Raw genomic sequence first — 20090 nt, forward strand, 5'->3', positions numbered from 1 at the left:
ACTCTGGCGACTCTTAATATGTATTTAAGTATGTTATTTATCTTGTATAAGTATGTTTATCCGTTGCCTATCTTTATAGTTTCAGGTCAATTGGTGTCAAGTGTCCTATGATATTTATTTATTTTGAGAACCGCAACTACTCATCTACTTTTACTTCTGACTGCATGCTCAACGTACGAAGGAAACGGGAGCGCCAAAGTTCGCATACTCTTCGCTAGTCATACCGTAATTTTAGTCCGAATCATCGTTTGTCATATTTTTTCCCCAGTGAAACCTTACAGTTTTCTGAAATTTTTAAATAGTCATTCTATAGAAATCTATAGGTTAGGTTAGGTTTGTTTTAAAACAATTCTGAACAATTATTGGATTCGGAGAAAAAAGAGTTATGACCAACAATCGTTCTGACAAACATTACATTCGCACTTCGGAAGTATGCGAGCCGATATGAACCCGAAAAAAACCTGTACACCCGCTTAAAGCTTATACGCGCAAATAAAACGTCGTTAGTCTAAAACACCATGACAGACATACTCCATTTAATCTTCCACAAAGTGTTCCCTTACTGAGTGTGCGCGCAGCGCCACAAATAGAGAGAGATGGAGAAGTCTCGCAAAAGCCGCAACCAATCTACAAGACAATCCATAACCACGACCACTCCGTCAGGAGTGTACGACTGAGAAGAGAAGAAGAAGAAGTCTGAAACTAGTTATCCGATATCTATCTGCTATAGCTATCCGTTCATCAAACCTCAACTCACCGAAGGGATTCTTAGCAATGATGGGCTTCTCAGTCTCCAGTTCTTCGGACTCGCCCTCCTTGTTGACCGCCTTGACGCGGAACTTGTACGGCTTGCCTTCCTGCAGCCCGGTGACGTTGGCCTTGCAGTCCTTGGCCGTACCGCACGGGATCCATTGCCCTGAGAAACAATAGTACATTACACACGCAGAGTTGAAAGTCACGAAAAATTTAAAACATTATAATAGTACATTATTTATTACCTAATGAAAAAAAAGATTCGATTACAAAAATAAAGGAAATCAAAATAATGTAAAACTAGACGACCCTAGTGGGACGAGGTAGCCTCTCAAGCAGAGGGTCGTGGGTTCAAGCCCGGGCTCGCACCTCTATCTTTTTCGAGTTTTATGTGCGACATTTGAAATTTATCATGAGCTTTTACGGTAACGAAAACATCGTGAGAAAACATAGGGTAGGGTAGGTACACACTTGCAAAGAAATTCATTGGGTGTGTGTGAAAATCACAGTGGGTCCGCGTGGGAACTACGGCGCCCCTCTCTTTCTTAGAGGGGGCATGTGCCCAGCAGTGGGATTTATGTGGCGCCGAAAATTAAGTGTCCAAACTTACCAGTAAGCGGATCGAGCTTCTCGATTTCATAATAGTCGATGGGCGATCCTCCGTCATCCTCGGGCTTCTGCCAAGTGAGCGTGCAGCCGTTCTTGGTGACATCTGCCACCTCCAAAGGACCCTTGGGCTTGGACGGCTTGCCTGGACGAATTAAAAAAAAATGTTATAATTTTTTTATATTGGTGTAACTTAATCAATGTAAACTTATACCAGTTTTTTGATGTAGTTCGGAAATCGAAACAAAAGATAGTTTTTTTTTTCTTACCCATTTCAATTTTCAGAAAAACAAAGACGATGAATACCGAACGACTTCAATGTTCTAGTTATCTAGTTGAACTGTAAGTTAGGATTACGCAAAATAGAAAACATGTACACGTGTAGTGAATAATGTTTTGCCATCGTGTTATGTCCTAAAAGTTCGTATATATGTTGCTTACTCAACTAGCTTACTGGAGTTTACAGAAGCTGTCTGAGAAAGCAAGACAAATACGAACTTATCCGACAAAATAAGATGAAAAAAACATGATTCATGGTCTAAGAGCCGGTGAAGATCGACCTTCACCCATCTGATAACCAGGTGAGACATACCTTTTAATAAATATTATTTATTTACAAACACGCCTATGATAGCCGCCTATCGAAAAGTGTTCACGGCTATTTTTAATTGAATTCGTCATCATCATCATCATCATCTCAGCCGCAGGACGTCCACTGTTGGACATAGGCCTCCCCCATAGACCTCCAGTTGCTTCGGTTGGAAGCGGCCTGCATCCACCGTGAACCCGCAGCTTTAAACGGGTCATCCATCCATCAGGACGTCCTACGCTGTGCTTGCCGATCCGTGGTCCATTTGAGAACTTTTCGGCCTCAACGGCCATCCATTCTCCGTGCTGTATGGCCTGCGTGCCTATTGCATTGTATCAAGGCAAAAGCGGCCCGCCAGAAAATCGACGAAGCCCCGCTATGGCTTGCTATTACTATTTTTTAAGTGTTTTTCAATAAAAAGACACATCAAGATCGCTTACCTTCTTCCTAATACTATAAACAAAACGAAATATAGATACGTAAAAAATCGATAAAAATCACAATATACTACAGCTTACCAAGAATAGTAATTTCAACTTCGGCCTCATCTTCGCCCACTTCGTTCTTGGCCTTGATGATGTACTTCCCAGTGTTGGGTCTCTTGCTCTTCGTCATCAAGAACTTGGTGTTGTAGTCCACATTGATGATCTCCAAGTTGTCTCCGGTCTTCAGTTCCTCGCCCTTGAACCACCAGCTGACCGTGGCCGGGGGCTCGCCGAACACCTTCACGTCCAGGGAGACAGGCAGGCCAGCCTTCACCGATACTGGGTTCAGGTTGGTGCGGTCGATGCGAGGTTTCACTGGGGAGAAAAGGAGTTACTTGTAGTCGTGGGTAAAAAATGCCTAATCCATAATATTTACATATTGTCTTATATATCACACGTTGTATTGCAATACGACGAAATTTATATAAATTCGTTTTCATAAAATGCTCACGATTCGTATACAGTTTTGTGTGTAAACATAGGGTAAATCGTCCATTACTAGACACCTTTCAATAACTGGCCACCTTGTACTAAAAAATAATTATATTTAAAGGTATAGGTATAAATACCTAACCAGATTTTATTTTTACCTAACTAGAATTTATTTTTAGTGTGAGGTGGCCAGTTATTGAACAGTAGCCAGTAGTTGACGATTCACCCTAAAAACTTTTTTTTACCTAAAAACAAGAATAACAATAACTTTAAATAGTTGTGTCATTATTATTCCAATCCACTATCTTATTGTATACTATTTTCTGCAAATAAATGACTTATGACTTATGACTTTTAACTTTTTTTTGTTTTGTCTATTTTTTTTACTCGCTGTTTAGCGTGATAAGTCGCGATTGTGTTAGTAAATAATAATATAATTTTCCCTATCAATGATATGATTTAGATAAGGAACAACTTATTTACAAAAAACCTGGCCCTCAAATCTATGCAGTAATAGTAATAGGTAGGCAGTTTTGTATGAGGAGTGGGCCAAATTTTGTGCCCCTGAGTATATATTAGTGAGTGTAAGCTGGGTTGGAGAGCAATAGTGTAGTAAACTCACAGTAGCGCGCCTTAGCTGTGTGCCAGTTGGTGTTCTCAGAAGGCTCAGACTGTCCGGCCTTGTTCACAGCGCGCACGCGGAACTGGTACTGATTACCCTCCTCCAGCTTGGGCACTGTGCCCTGGCAGATGTTGCCTTGGATCTCAGCGGCCTGGAATGTTAAACAATGATGTTATTCACCCCTAGATCTCGATCTCAAGCTCGATTTTATTGAAAATTTGCACTTTAAAGTTGAAAATTTCGCAAACCGATCACTAAATAAAAAAATCGTCTCAGTTTTAAAAGACCTATCCAACGATACCCCAAAATATAGGGTTAGTCTATGGGAGGTACCCTAAAAATTTTTTTTTCCATTTGTAGTTACGGAGCCAAGCCGCGGACAGACAGACAAGACATGGCAAAACTATCAAGTTTCAGTTTTTGCCATTTTGGCTATGGAACCCTAAAAAATTACAAAGATGACGCGCGTTCAAGTTCGTGAGCGGGGCCGTTGACCTCACGCCGTGCTAAAGTGGCACACAGCATGACGTAAAGCAGAACTTTTACTAGCTAAATCTTCATCCTTTTATGTGTAATGAGGGTTTTCACGGCGGTGAAATATCGCTAGATGGCGTTAGTATCGTGAGTTCCGTTTGTCGTTTGCTCGTGATTGGTTAAGTAACTAAATGAGCCAATCGCAAGCAAACGTCAAACGTGAAACGGACCTCACGATACTAACGCCATCTAGCGATATTTGACCTCTGTGAAAATCCTTATTGACAAAAAAAAGGTCCACTTGCCTACTATGCCTTTGAAAACTGTCAACAAAAAAAATTACGAGTATACTTCAACTCACCTTAACAAACTCTCCTCTATCCCTGTCCATGATTTCGATGATGTATCCAGTGATGGGGGCGCCATTGTCCCTGATGGGGGGCTCCCATTTGAGTTTGGCGCTCTTTTCGTCCCAGTCCACAATGTCCGGCAGGCCGGGGGCCGCGGGCACGTCGTACGGGTTCTTGGCCAGGGTGCCGTGGTCGGTCTCCAAGGGTTCAGACTCGCCTTCCTCGTTGAGAGCCTTCACGCGGAACTGGTAAGTGTGGCCGGGTTCTAAGCCTGTTGGAGAAGACAATTCGGTGTTGAAATGCCATTAGCACTAGATGCCATAGTCTATATTCCGTGTGTGTCATTCGTAGGTCAAAGGTCGCTACCCACAACACCGTATCATATTATGACCGTAATAGGAACGTGTCAGGCACGGAATGTAGCGCGCATGTATGGCACGCAACGGCGACGGTTGGTGGTCGTACTTTTCAATACAAAGAATATATTTTTGCTTATTGCGGTCATGTTAATTATGATACAGTGTAATCGGTAGAGACCTTTATGCATTGTAATCAGGAAAATTGTGTTACTCATCAATCGATGGGATCGTATTTTTTTTGTTTCTACTTGTTTCGTGGACATTTCAGAAAGTACGTACTATAATTTACGGTACTAAATCACATACTGAAATGTGATGGTACCGGATGATATCAATATTAAAAGCAGGTTTAAATTCAGTTAAAAACCATAACCAAGTAAAGGATCGTGGGTTCGAGCCCGGACTTACACCTCTGTGTTTTTCAGACTTTACGTGTGAAATTACATTTTTAATTTACCATGAGCTTTGCGGTGAATGAAAAACTCAGAGGAAACCTGTTGAAAGGTTCCCAGCCCGCACTGGGTCCGAGCGGGAACTACGGCCCAAGCCCTCTCGTTCGGAGAGGACGCCTGTGCCCTGCAGCGGGAGGTATATACGCCGAGACGAAAAGCCATAGCTTACCAGTAACAGTGGCGTCAGTCTTATCCGGATCCACAGTGCCGGCGGGCGTCCACTTCCCAGTCAACGTGTCCATCTTTTCTACGACATACGCGCTCAGAGGCAAGCCTCCGGTGTGCTTCGGCTTGTTCCACGATAACTTAACGTGGTCGGCATGCACGTCCGACACTTCGAGTGGACCCTCTGGTTTGCCTGGCTTGTCTGTGGACATATTAGGTAAATTAGCTGACCTATAAATATAACAACAATAATAATAAAGGAACATAACAAGGGATAAGGGATAACAGGGGGTATTGGTTTTATAACTTTAATTCTGTAATTTATTACACACAAACAAACATCAAACCTGTATTCCCAAATGGGGTAGGCAGAGCACACGAAACGTTACCGCTTCGGAGCCACTTTTAGCAATTTTAGGTTTTAAGTTAGGGCTTACGGGGATAGTTAGGGGTAAAGTGTGGTGTAATTTATTATTGGTAAATAATTAAGTAAATACAAAGCAATCATCATCTCCGGCAGGCATAGTGTTCATCATCAATATCATCATCATCGGATCAGCCATAGGGCGACCACATTTGGACATAGGCCTCCCCCATAGACCTCCAGTTGCTTCGGTTGGAAGCGGCCTGCATCCACCATGAACCCGTGGTCTTATTGTCTAACGAACTCGGAATCACGGTCGTTTTCATCACTTCATTCTATCACACGGTAGATATGGAATGAAGGTAGAAAAATATGGTGAATGGTCGGATGTTAAACGATATGGTCACAGGTCCTCTCTTTGGTGGACGTCCTACGCTGCGCTCGTCACTGTTCAGCAAATGTAGAACTGTGGGAGCGGTGACTTTTTTTTTATTCGACTGGATGGCAAACGAGCAAGTGGGTCTCCGGATGGTAAGAGATCACCACCGCCCATAGACACCAGCAACACCAGGGCGATTGCAGATGCGTTGCCAACCTAGAGGCCTATGATGGGATACCTCAAGTGCTAGTAATTTCACCGGCTGTCTTACTCTCCACGCCGAAACACAACAGTGCAAACACTGCTGCTTCACGGCAGGATTAGCGAACAAGAAGGTGGTAGCAATCCGGGCGGACCTTGCACAAGGTCCTACCACCTGCAACTGACTGTTAATTTCTCTAGTATTTAATGAAACAAATCCGGATGAGTCACGTCTTAAATCGAGTTTAGCACGACATGTTTCGGGCTAATTCGTATTTTGATAGAGCAACGCGAATCGCCATCTGCGTGTGATGTGTGTCTCACGATAGTCTCCTGTTCAAAATGTCTCTAGTACTTACCAAGCACGGTAATCTCGACAGTCGCTTCATCCACGCCGGAGTCGTTGACTGCCTTCAGCGTGTACACGCCGGTGTTCTTCCACGAGGTCTCTGTCAGCGTCATACGAGTGTTGTAGTCCTCGTTTTCTATCTTGATGCCTTCGCCCGACTCCAAAGTCTGGGAAGAGGTCAAAGGGTTCATACGTGTTCGTTACCTCTCATATTACGGTTTCGAGAATTTTCTAGCGTAGGTACAAAAACCCACCAGCCTAGACACTGACAAAATTGTCTTCCGATGGATAGAGGCATTTAAAAGAAAACTACGCAACTTTATAATAGTTTTGCGCCTTTGGATTTCGAACTTGTGAAAAATGTCTAACCTAGCATTTAAAGGGTGTGTTGAAAAAGTCTAACCTGACCTGCCATTTAAAGATTTAGCAAGTAAAAATGCAATTTGTTTCGGAACAATATAAATTAACATGTCTGGAAACTCTAAAATTGTCAGCAATTAATTTATCAGTAAATGTTGTGCAAATTGCATCGTAAATATTAGTTGACATGTGACAGGTTACCTTGTTGGCGAAGGTCCAAGTCTTGGTTGGTGGCGGTTCACCCTTGATGTCGACGTCCAGTTTGATGGTGGTGCCGGCGCGCACGCGCACCGCCGTCATCTTGTCGCGGTTGATCCATGGCTTAACTGTGGAAAACAATTAAAAAGATTGTTATTATTATATACAAAAAAAATAATGTCTACCTACAGGAAAAAACGTTCCCAATAGCTGGGGTTATTCATATCGTTAAGCGATCTCTAACACACGAATCGACAAATGATAGATAAATGAGGAGAATAAATAGGGTAGCTAACACAATCAAAGACTACCAAAACCATGACATTAATTGTCTACTAGTTTGAAATCGGTGCCTCAGCCTCAGCACGAGCCAAAGGAGTGAACCAGTTTGACAGCAGTCAAATATCCTATTAAAATATTGCAAAGTGACGAAAAGGGAAAGGAGTAAAAAATAATTGAAAAATTGAAATTCCATGTAGATGAATGAGTTATAGATGTAGTGAAAAAGTTTTTACACAGGCCAAGTAAAAATCAGTCTTATTTCAATGTAATAAAAACTTTGACACGGAAAATCTTTTCTCATTTCAACTGTAAATCGATGAATTATCGTAATGTTTACAAGCAAAAAATATTATTTTTACAAGAACAAATTTGACCTATCACCGTCACTTCTCATCTCGATTTCCTTTTTCCCCATCAACGTTTCAGTTCTTTACATGATTATAGGGGTCAATCAACTTTTTAGTGTTAAGATTGGTTTTTTGGAATCTTTTTGCATTTTTTATTTCAATTCCAAATTTTTACTTTTACGGTCATCCCGTAAAACCTAAATTGAAAATACAAACTGAAATATAGATGCACAGAAAAAACAGAAAAATAAGACCATCACTGGGAATCGAACCCAGGTCCTCGGTAATCCGTACCGCGTGCTATACCGCTACACCACTGATGGTCAACGGTACCGACACGAATTTCCACGAATTTGCCGTAGCAACGGCATAGATGTCGCTAGCGTCACTGCTTAAGTGACTAAGTAAGAAACAAACAAGGTGAGATATGAGGTGCATAGGGGAAATTCGTGTCGGAAATTCCAGTTTGTATTTTCAATTTTTTATTTTTTTTAGTGTTATGTTATTCTATCCCGTAACTGAGGAGATATTAGTGATACGCATTCTTAGAAAAATGGTAGCAATGTATACTACATGCTTAGGAGATGAGCCATGAAGGAACTGCCTTAAAACTGTCACAACTCCTAACTTATAGTGGCTTTGTACCCCATAATATCATACTTTAAGGGGCTGTTTCACCACCCATTGATAAATTTTATTTGACAGATAAATGTGACGCCGTCTCCGTCTATTCGAATAAAACAAACATAGACGGCATCACAATTATCCGTCAGATTTAATCAATGAATGGTGAAACAGGGGTTTAATAAGTAACTCGGGGGACGTTGCCATGACAACCAGCTACATTAAAAAGTTGATTGGCCCATTTTGATGCAGTCCAGTCCAGTTGCAGATTTCATTAGGGGTTGGTTCAGGTGGTGATACTCACGGAACCTGGCCTTGGCGACGTGCGGCTGCGTGGGCTCGCCGGGCTCGCCGGGGCCGGCCTTGTTGACGGCGCGCACGCGGAACTGATACGTGTTGCCCTCCTTCAGATCAGGCACGCGGGCTTTGCACTCCGGCGTCTGGACAAACGATATAAGTCAATATGGCCTTCCATATTCCCTATGGCCAGCATCAATATCTGACGCAAGAAAGCGAGCAAAAATAGGTATCTGATACAAATCTATTTCTAGAGCCGCCGGTAGGATTATTAGATATTTATTCATGCTCCACTGCGGCAGATATTAATTAAAAAAAAACTCATACCTCAAAATAGATAATTTTTCCGAGTGAACTTTATGAACATTATGTCAAGGTAAATACGGTATTAGTTCCTATGGTGCTGCACCAGATCAACTTACCGTGGTGGTTAAGGCCTCCTGCCAGGAGCCGTACTTCTCCTTCTTCTCAATGACGTATCCAGTGATGGGCGCGCCGCCGTTGTTCTTGGGCGCCTCCCAGGTCAAGTCCACGCGATCCACGTCCCAGTCCTCGATGACTGGTACTGACGGCTTCCCGGGAATGTCTGGGAGACAAACAAAATTATTAAAAAATCTCGATTCTAATGAAAATTTGCACTTTACAGTTGAATATTTCGCAAACAGATCACTGAACCTAAGAATCGTCTTGAAAATCCTCCTATGATTTCAAAAGACCCAACGATACACTATAAGACGAGAAAACTTTACGTCTTTCGGAAGTACTTACCCTACAAAGTTTTTTTTTCAATTTGTTTCACCATTTTGTCGGCGTATTTGGTCATATTTATATCCGTGCAAAATTTCAGCTTTCTAGTCTCTGAGTAAAGCCACGGATGGACGGATGGACAGACACACAGACCAACATGAAGAAACTATAAGGATTCCGTTTGAGCCATTTTGGCTACGGAACCCTAAAAACAATGCCTGCTTTTCGCATTGACATTTGTTTCTATTTAACGTACTAAATAGAAGTTTTTTTTTCCTGGAAAAACCCAATTGTTGACACATTGTTTAAGACAAAAATTCCTCACAACAACAGGAGTTAATAAAAAGGCGTGATCTCTTCACACTTGCCTTCCCCATCCACGTCCGTAAAAACAAGTCCTAGTTCATCACACACTGTAACACGACTCACCATAAGGATTCTTAGCGACGATGGAGTGATCAGTCTTCAACGGCTCGGACTCGCCCTCGTCGTTGACGGCCCTGACGCGGAACTCATACTCCTCGCCTTCTTGCAGCCCCTTGATTTCCATCTCAGTGTCGTCAGTCTTGCCAACCGGCACCCAGCGGCCGGTAGCTTTGTTCAGCTTCTCTACCACGTAGCCCGTTACTGGCTTGCCTGGAAGATAAATGTAAATTTTAGGATCATCATCATTACCCAATGTCGGACATAAGCCTCAAAGTCAATAGTAGATTGTACAACGAGAGCATAAAACGAGCCATTTCACCCGAGACATTCATATAACCACCCAAGCCGGTACCTTTTTTCCGAACAAAACGGGACTACGCAACACTGGTTGCTCGATATTTTTATGGTACGGTTTTAAGGTGTATTAAATATGATTTTAATCTAAACTTTGTATTCACGCCCGTAATAACAGACTCTGAAAGCCACACTTAAAAACCTCACGCAACAGTGCGCCATCTAGTGAGACAAAAACGATAGCCCTCATTGGTGTGAATTGTCCCGTGATATTTATTTATTAACTTACCGCCATCATCTTCAGGCTTCTTCCAGGCCAGCTTGCAGCCGCTCTTGGTGACGTCGGAGACCTTGAGCGGCCCGCCGGGCTTGCCCGGGGCGGACAGCACCGTGATCTCGACGTCGGCTTCGTCTTTGCCGTGCTCGTTGGTTGCCACGATACGGTAGGTGCCGGTCATGGCACGGACGGATTCTTTGATGTCCAGCTTGGTGTTGTAATCTACGTTGATGACGTTTTCTGTCACCTGTAGTCAAGATTCGGTGTTGAACTTACTACGCTGCACAGCTTAACATAAAATAAACAGATAGGATAGACTTCTCCTACTACACTAGAGCTTATTGATAACTCTCTGGGGAATTGGTAAGTTGGGTTATTGTCAAAATTCACTCCGTTGCATTTAACAGAGACTACAAATCTGTTACTGCTTATAAAAAGGTTTTTTTTTTCTAAATAGCCTTTTCCAAATGCAATGATCAGTTACGATGAATGGTTTATTACTGACTGTAAATAATTCATCAATGTATGTAAATAACAATGACTTACTATACGCAAACATAAGTTTACCTACACTAAATTTAACAAACCCAACTAATAAAAGGACAGAAAAAGATCGCTATTTGACCGTATTATCTTTACTTATTATTTTCTTCCGCTAACCATATAGAAGCTACGCTGTGATTTTAATGTGTTAGAAAAAATCGTTAAGTAAAAGGGACAGACTAAGGTAATTTTGGGAAGATAGACTCATGCATGAAAATACTGTTTACCTCCTTCTCATCAGCCTTCCACTTCTGGAACCACTGCACCTTGGGCGCGGGCTCGCCCTTCACGTTCACGTCGAAGAATATCGGCTTGCCGGCGCGCACCGCCAGCGCCTTCAGATTGGTACGGTCGATGCGCGGTTTCACTGCGCACAACGTTATGTTTGTCAGTCTATATTATTTATTTATCAATAACAAAATTAGAGCACTAAAGTAAAAAAATATTCCCGATTCGCCGGATTCCTGTTTCGACGGGTTCTTGTTTCGTGGGATTCTTGTTTCGCCAGTTTTTTTTTATTAAGGAAAACTACAGAAATATTACGGCAGACATTTCGATACATTATTAAAAATATTTATTTATTACTTAGTAAATTTAATAATTAGGTAACATAAAGTCAAAGTCAAAATCAAAATGATAACTGGCATAAAATACAAGTATTTCATACAATAATAAAATATAACCACATGCTTTCTTTACTTAACTAATTTTATTGCATATTAATATTTCCGAAAAAACAAGAATCCGACGAAACAAGAACAGGAATCCGGCGAATTGGGAATATTTCTTAAAAAACAATACTGATCGATATGTTGCAGGGAAGTGGTCAAATCAGAAATTTGAACAGATCTGTATTAGTAAGGGGCATGATCGCCCACGCAGGATGTTAATTCAAATGGGGAATTCATTCATCGTTTCCCACACGAACAAAATCTCGGAGTCAGCTCCCGAGGCATGGGAACCGAAAGAGAGCGCCAATGTTCGCATACTTTTTGCCAGTCATATCATAATGTTTGTCGGAATCATCGTTTGACACATTTTTTTCCAACTGAAACCTTTTTTTTAATTGAAAATACAAACTGAAATATAGATGCACAGAAAAACCAGAAAAATAAGACCAGCACTGGGAATCGAACCCAGGTCCTCGGCATAAGTAACAATTTGGAATTGAAATAAAAAATACAAAAAGATTCCAAAAAAACAACCTTTTTTTTAATGTTTAAATGGTCATCCTATAGAAAACTATTGGTTAGGTTTGATTTATAACAATTCTGAACAATTATTGGATTCACAGAAAAAAATAGTTACGACAAACGATCATTCTGACACAAACATTACATTCCGACCTTCAACAAGTATGCGAGCCGATATGGACACCCTTTTCATCACATGGTATAAGACAGGGTAGAAAGAGATGGCGAATGCGACGGCGAACGTCAGCGCGTTAGACAATACGGCGTCTGATACTCACAAGCCTTGTGCCTGATGGTGGTCATCTTGGTGGGGTCGGAGGGATCCGACGGGCCGGCCTTGTTGACGGCGATCACGCGGAACTCGTACTCGCTGCCCTCGGGCAAACCGTCCACCTTCGCGGACGTCGCGCTGCCGGGCACCTGGATAAAATAAATAAGTTTCTGTTAAAAATTTAACCGTAACAAATTCTGCAATCGTTGGGTAACTAAGTTCACAGACATAACTGGATATGGCAAAAATAACTAAAATGACTTAACTAATCAATTTGGCCTACATTTTTTGGGTCTAAATTCATTACGTCTCATAAATTCTCACTTCAATTCATGAGCAAAAACAACAAGTAATGATTTTCCTAACTTTTTAAAATTGGATCTATGGCTCTTATTGACATAGCAATAAGACTGAAATTCGCAGAAAAAAATCAATATCGATTGCATTAAAAAGTCAATTTCGAGATTTTGGGACTTGGTGACTTTTCGCTGTACGGGGACGATACATAAAACAATCTAGTGTTAGTACTATACTGAGTAATGTTTAGGGTACTGACCTCAAGCGCGGGCTCCCAATCGCCGCCTTTAGGCCGCTTCTGCACGATGTACTTGAGTATAGGAGCCCCGCCGTCGTTGGCCGGCGGATCCCACTTGACCGTCGCGCTTTGGTTGTCGTGGTCCGCCACCTCCACGTTGGCTGGCTTCTCCGATTTGTCTGTAATTTACAATGTACCTTACTTGTGCTATGTGAAAATAATTTGTTTCGATAAAATTACAAAAATGACGAGTGTGGGGCGCCACTGTTGTGAGCACGTGTTGCAATTATTTTGGTCTTGTGTCACAAACCGCCAGACCGCTCCCTCTTAATATGTGTATGGATGACCACTGTCGTAGTAACTAGATAATGTAGGGGACTCAAGTAATCAGAAGATGAGAGTAGATCTATTTGTTTAATAAATCAGTTACTCTTGACAAGCCAACCTGTGTGTATTATTTAATATCGTCTCCTGAATAGGGTAAATCGTCAATTACTGGCCACCCTTCAAGAATTGGCCACCTTATACTAAAATGAATTCTGGTCACCTATAAATATAATTCATTTTTAGTATAAGCTGGCCAGTTCTTTTTTATGGTATAGGGGGCAAACGAGCAAACGGATCGCCTAATGGTACCATCAGCCAAATATGTGGTCTACCACCCTAAAGTTGATAATCGTTTGCATGTCACATAACAATAATGCCAATAGACGTGTCTGTCAACTTGAAAGTTCGACTTTAGCGACATATTCATTTGATAGGAACTTGTTTAAAAATTGGTAGACCACTTATTTGGCTGACGGTACCTAAGCGATTACCGTCGCCCATGGACACCTGCAACACCAGAAGAGCCACAAGTGCATTGCTGGCCTAATTAAATTAAGGTGGCCAGTAATTTACGATTTACCCTACTACAGCCACTAAGTAGCGATCGTCATTGGGGTTCCCTTGTACTTACCGAAGGGGTTCTTGGCGATGATAGCCTTCTCGGCCTCTAGCGGCTCGGAGTCACCCTCGTCGTTGACGGCCGTCACGCGGAACTTGTACTGGTGGCCGGGCTCCAGCCCCGTCACCTCCATCTCCAGAGGCTTCTTGTCACCGGCGACCCTGGGACGTTGAGCACATAAGTAACAGTAAGCTGTTATACACCGTGTTATTTTTGATTTCCGTTAACCTTAACCTCGTGCGGCCCAATGTGCAATAAAAGTGCATAACGTTGGCTCAAGTGTCAGACCTCGTAACTCCATCAGATCAAATTTTGCAGGAGGCACAAAAAACTTAAACACCAAAAATTTCGTATGAAGGTTTGCTTTAGTTTTCTAGATTAATACAATGGAGTTACGAAATTTTCTTAAACTGACTTAAACTTTAGACGACGATAATAAAGTTAATTATAAGTACGGATCTATGATAATGTGACAAAGTAAAAATTCTTTTCATTTCTTTCCTTTATCTTTGTTTTACATCACGTCTAATTTACTTTATTTCCGAAACAGATTCGAATTGCTCTGTCATTTTTTTATATTTATAATGGCGGGCCTAAGGTAAGAGAACTAGAACTAAGGTCAAATTAAGCTAATTTCTCCAAGACACTAGTGACCTAACTCTTACTGCTTTAAAGATAACCAAGAATTAAGATAATTAATTATGTGCACTAAAACAGTGTAAAGATTCTTAATTTACGGTGTTTTTTTTTATGTCCGTAACCAAAACGTTTTTAATTCACACAATATTTAGCAAAATAAGTCACTTTTTATGATGTGTCTCTTATGTGTCACATCAGTGTCACTCGTCGAGTTTGTAAATTTACAATTAGACCTTTCAGATTACTTAAATATGCCCATTAAATAAATTTGTGCCAAATAAGAGCACGCAATTTTATTTGATCTTTAACAATGATTTTATAAGTCATGTTCATTACATTAGGTGACATATTATTAAATAGTAGGTACACGACACCCTGTTAGGGTATAAAATGATAATCCTTAAACTATTTTACGCTAATAATTAATTATATCTACGGATTACAGGAGTGATGTCATCAAAATACTAATGCTAATATAATAAGAATTTATTTTATTGTGTATTTTGAACTTATTGTAATCTAATATATAAAATTCTCGGGTCAAAAATATTTGTGACCAAACTCGTTCGAAACGACTTAAACTTGACCGATTTTTAAGAATTTTTTTGTGTATATTCGGTAGGTCTGAGAATAGGATGTAAACTATTTTTCATACTTCTACGCGGACAGAGTCGCGGGCAACAGCTAGTAATATCTATAAGTCATAAAGTTAATTTCCTGTCAGTCTCAATCAATGAACTGTGCCGTCGGACGAAGTTAACAGAAATCAAGACAAACATGGTGTATTTTGACGTGTCACCTAACTTTATCAACCCACTCACCTGCCCACGCGCACCCACTTCCCAGTTGCCAGATCCATCTTCTCCAGTTCGTACTCTTTGACGGGGGAGCCGCCGTCGTCCTCGGGCTTCTCCCAGCGCACCTTGCATCCCTCCGCGTGGATGTCGGACACCTCCAGGGGTCCTGATGAAGGAAGATTTCACCTTTATATTCATCTCATCGCAGACCTACACTTGTTCCACATCTGAGTCTGTGCCCAGTGCACTCCTCTTAGAATGAGATCCCTTGGACTGTAGCTCCCATGCAGGCCAAGTGCGGATTAAGAACTCATACACTATTGAATTGTGAGAATACACACTTGGAATCACAATTTCACCACTTCTTTCTGCCACACGGTGTAGGATTGAGGGCAAAAAGAGATGGTGAATGTAATCGTGAGCGTTTGGACCATAAACGATATGGCCACAAGTCTCCTTTCATGGTAAAACTCAAAAATTAGAGCCCGTTGCACCTACTGCTTGAGAGGCCATTTTTTCGTCGTTGATTTGATAACCACAATTTTGACTTGTCACATTTTTACACGCAACAGGAAACTACTTCTTACTCCTTCAGTCGTTGATACTCTTGGGCGGTGGTGATCACTTCCCATCAGATAACCCGCATGCTTGTTTTCCTCCCTCTCATAATAAAAAAATACACCAGAAGAGATCGCTTATTACCTTTGTCTACCCTGCACTTCGTCAATGTTTAATTAAAAAAAATGTATTGTACTACTCTTCTAATCAGTTACAGATCTATTGAACATGTTTTGCCGTCGTATTTTGTCCTAAAAGTTCGTATTTGTCTTGCTTTCTCAACTAGCTTACAGTACGATTGCTTGGAGTTAACACTTGACAGATGGGCGTGCCTTCAGTCAATTTTCAACTTTGACTTCATACAAATAAAGCCATTTTTAGTATACCGCTACCCACGTTTACAGATTATGTAAAAACTATTTTATTTGTATGATTGAAAATTGACTGAAGGCACGCCCACCTGTCAAGTGTTAACTCCAAGTAATCTTACTGTACGAAAGTTATCCGACAAAATACAATGGCTAACATTATTCACTGCATTTATAACCAACTCACCTTTAGGCGCAGAAGGCTTGCTGAGTACAGTCAGCTCGACGGTCTCAGTGTCAAAGCCGTTACAGTTCTCCGCGCGCAGAGTGTACTTCCCGGTGTCTCGGCGCACCGCGTTCACAATCGTGAAGTCAGTGTGGTACTCTTGGTTCTCGATCTTGATACGTTCCGTGTTCACAAGCTTTATATTCTCGCGCCACGACCTGAAATTAAAAAAAATATTATTTATATTTTTTTACTTTATAAGTATTTATTAAACACTAGCTTTTCACTTAGAAAAACCATCGATTTTTGTTGTGATGTTTACTTACTGTTACCATTCCCATAGTGAGCGAAAAGAAATAAAAAAATAACTTTAATTAAATGGTATTTATTGGTACACATTGCATCACAAAAACGTAGCCTTGCGAATGGTCGCAAAAGGATTTTAGATCATCCATCAAATCACAAAGCATAAAGCAAATAATAAATAAATATCATGGGAGAATCCACACCAATTTTATTGATTTCGTCCAGTGTTTTTCAAACTTTTTCAGGACGCGACCCCCTTTGGTTTGAAAAATATTTGGCGACCCCCTGCCTGCCTCCACTTACAGTTATTTGTATTATCCTACATTGATAATACAAACATTAATAGAGTGAGAGTATTTTAAAGATACCGCGAGGTCGGACCCCCTTAAGGGGCATCCGCAACCCCCCGGGGTCGCGACCCACAGTTTGAAAAACACTGATTTAGTCCCAAACTAAGCAAAGCTCCATGGGAATCGAACCCGGGACCTCGAGCTTCATACAGGTGCTTTAAAAACTTGCCTATCGATCGTCTTAATGACTAGTATAGTCTAGTAGTTAATTACATACCAAGTCATCTCTGGCGGCGGTTCACCGGTGACATCAACCGACCATTTGTGGGTGCGGCCCGCCTTGATGATGACCGACTTGAATGTGCTCCTTTCGATGCGTGGTTTCACTGTGAAACAAAAACATGTTACAGACTTTTTCACTTCTCATGCTCGTAAAGGTGGTATTTATGCTGGATCTAGGCGACATAAAATGTATTTTTATGCTCTAGTGCATAAAGTAAAATCTTCATCTAAGACCAAGGCAATTAGGTGTAAACAGCCACAAACAAAGATGTTTCTACATATATTTTAATAATTTTAATTTATATAAAACTAAAAATCAATCAAATCAATCAAAGTAGATCAATAAAACTAAAAAAATATTATTATATAATGCGTGAACATTAAAAGGTACATAGTAAGTGAACCATTTTTTCCACTGTTGCTATTTCATTTCTTCGCCACTGGAGTGAAAAGCAGAGTGTAAAACTCGATCATTAGACCCATTTGGCTATTTGAATGTCTCGGGTAAATGGCTCGTTTTATGCTCTTGTTATACAATCTACTGTTTGTATGAACCACAAATTTGCTCTTCCGCTGCCAAAAGTATCAGAAGTTCCCAACTATATCCACCACCACACTACGGTGACGCGTTACAAACTCAACCAGGGTTCATCCTCAGAGTAACACACCCATTCACCATGCTTCCAGATTTTAGATGTTGTCTAATACCTGGTCATGGTGAATGGTTGTGTGGCTCTGAGGATGGATTTTGGTTGAGTTGGTGGTGGTGATAGATGGGTTTGTGTGATTTGTGCGTATTCTTACAGTGTGGAGGTGGAGGAACTGCATGAATACACATTTGTTGCATAGACACAGCTATTATCAGGTCACGCGTGAGCAAAGTAATTGTTTGTAAGTAACTGTTATTATTAATGGCCATCACTTTAAACTTATTTATTGAAGGCTGCCTAATTTCCTGTATCCCTTACTATTATGGTGTACAATATAGACTTGCATTGTATTGTATTAATAGCTCTAAACCAGACTTACAGTTCCTATGCTTGCAGAGATGGTTATCGGTGGGCTGCGAAGCTTCACCGACTCCGGCCTTGTTGTACGCCTTCACACGGAACTGGTAGATCATCTTCTCCTTCAAGCCTTCCACCTTGTACTCCGTCTTGGTGTCTTCGGTCTTGACAACCTGTTGCGAGAGGATAAAGAATAGATTAATATTGATTAATTGTTAATATATCAGTTTTAGTTTTTTACAGTTAACTACATAACTATGTATAATTATGTTTACAGATATGTAAATAAATAAAGACTAGTGTCTTGAACGCAGCTTGATTTTGGATGTTTGGTTTGGATATCAAGTATTGACATCAGTTACATATTAACAGCACTCGTTTAACCTCACTCAACCTTGTATATGAAATTTTATGTAATTTAATTAAAATTGTAAAAAATAAAAAATGGTTATTTAAAATTCTTAAAATTTAAGATTCAAACTGACTTTTTTAGCACTATAGTCAGTAAATATTGTATAGTACAGACCTATTGTATCTCTATTAATTACTACAAGGTACTAAATGGTCTGTTGACAATATTAATACTATAGTCCAAACTTGCCTAAAATACTCAGCGGCACAAAATTTGGCCCACTCTACATAGAAAATTACTCATAACTGCATACATTTGAGGGCCAGATTTTTGCCACTCAGTATATAAAACTGATTTTAAAAATCTTTCACCTATAGAAAAGCAATGTCATCAGTTAATAACATAACAAATCGGAATGTGTAACCTTGTCTTGACATGACACTATCATTATAGGGTGTATCCACCATAAAAAAAGGTCCCAAAACATCCTTCTATATTGATTCGTATTTGGTTATAATGACCAACCATCTTTAACAAATAAATATTCAAACTGTAGTTCAGCGGCTTAGACATGAAAAAGTAACAAATAGATGGACAGACAGAGCTACTTTCGTATTTTACTTTAGTTTTATACGAGATTTATACCTCGATCCAGTCAGCGGAGAACTTGTCCTTCCTCTCCACAACATATCCGAGGATGGGGCGGCCACCGTTGTCAGTCGGAGGCTCCCACTTCAGCGTGACCGACTGGTTGTCGTAGTCGATGATGACTGGCTTGCTAGGTGCCTTCGGAGGGTCTGGTGAGAATGATTTTTAAACATAAGACAGTATCATGATGATGAGGTTGAAAACGATTAAGTACCTAATACCTAAATAATAACTTATTGTGATAATGAATAGGGAGGAAGAAGTAACTAGTAATTCAGTTTGCTACGATATAGGTAATGATTGTATAAGTTTTGCTATAGCTAGTGATTATTCGACTTAATACAAAATTATTAGGTATCGAAATAATGTAAATTAAATACCATTGTTTCAGTGTTTTTCCACTTTGAGTCGACATAAAAACTAGTTCAGCAATCACTAATTTGCGTATATAATCTTCTTTTCATGTTGAAGTTGGTTATTTTATTAAAATAATGGATATTTTTTTGTCCCGTTCAAAAACAAAATCGAAACCGCGAATGTTTTTAAATAATGACAGTGACAGTTAATAATCTGGGTTGTCAGTAAAATAGTTACACAAAGATCGCTAAAATATTGTAATTCAGGTATCTACAATAATTTTCGCTAAAATGCTAGTTTGTAATTTATAGGTACAACATTAGGTACTACCAAAATTTAAAAAGGGTTATTAAGGGGACCGTCGAGTTAAAAAGTTCACATATTTCAACATTTTATTAGT

At 40.4% G+C, this 20090-nt stretch overlaps 1 protein-coding gene across 11 annotated transcripts in view; it reads right to left on the reverse strand.

Moving 5' to 3' along the window:
- bt (projectin protein bent) overlaps positions 1–20090 on the reverse strand; it is a 123495-nt gene that overhangs the window by 52628 nt on the left and 50777 nt on the right. For all 11 annotated transcript variants that reach the window (XM_074102716.1, XM_074102713.1, XM_074102712.1 and 8 more), the window contains 21 exons: positions 19331–19482; positions 18356–18506; positions 17322–17430; positions 16470–16666; positions 15381–15522; positions 13933–14081; positions 12996–13153; positions 12447–12588; positions 11203–11342; positions 10445–10679; positions 9865–10071; positions 9111–9274; positions 8696–8831; positions 7142–7266; positions 6591–6747; positions 5292–5489; positions 4323–4582; positions 3488–3638; positions 2467–2748; positions 1364–1504; positions 758–916 (listed from right to left, as the gene is read on the reverse strand). In XM_074102716.1, the coding sequence (XP_073958817.1) occupies positions 758–916; positions 1364–1504; positions 2467–2748; positions 3488–3638; positions 4323–4582; positions 5292–5489; positions 6591–6747; positions 7142–7266; positions 8696–8831; positions 9111–9274; positions 9865–10071; positions 10445–10679; positions 11203–11342; positions 12447–12588; positions 12996–13153; positions 13933–14081; positions 15381–15522; positions 16470–16666; positions 17322–17430; positions 18356–18506; positions 19331–19482 (3555 nt within the window). The remainder of the gene's footprint in view (positions 1–757; positions 917–1363; positions 1505–2466; positions 2749–3487; positions 3639–4322; positions 4583–5291; positions 5490–6590; positions 6748–7141; positions 7267–8695; positions 8832–9110; positions 9275–9864; positions 10072–10444; positions 10680–11202; positions 11343–12446; positions 12589–12995; positions 13154–13932; positions 14082–15380; positions 15523–16469; positions 16667–17321; positions 17431–18355; positions 18507–19330; positions 19483–20090) is intronic.

The sequence above is a fragment of the Choristoneura fumiferana genome, chromosome 19 (genome assembly GCF_025370935.1).
Source record: "Choristoneura fumiferana chromosome 19, NRCan_CFum_1, whole genome shotgun sequence".
Lineage (NCBI taxonomy): Eukaryota > Metazoa > Arthropoda > Insecta > Lepidoptera > Tortricidae > Choristoneura > Choristoneura fumiferana.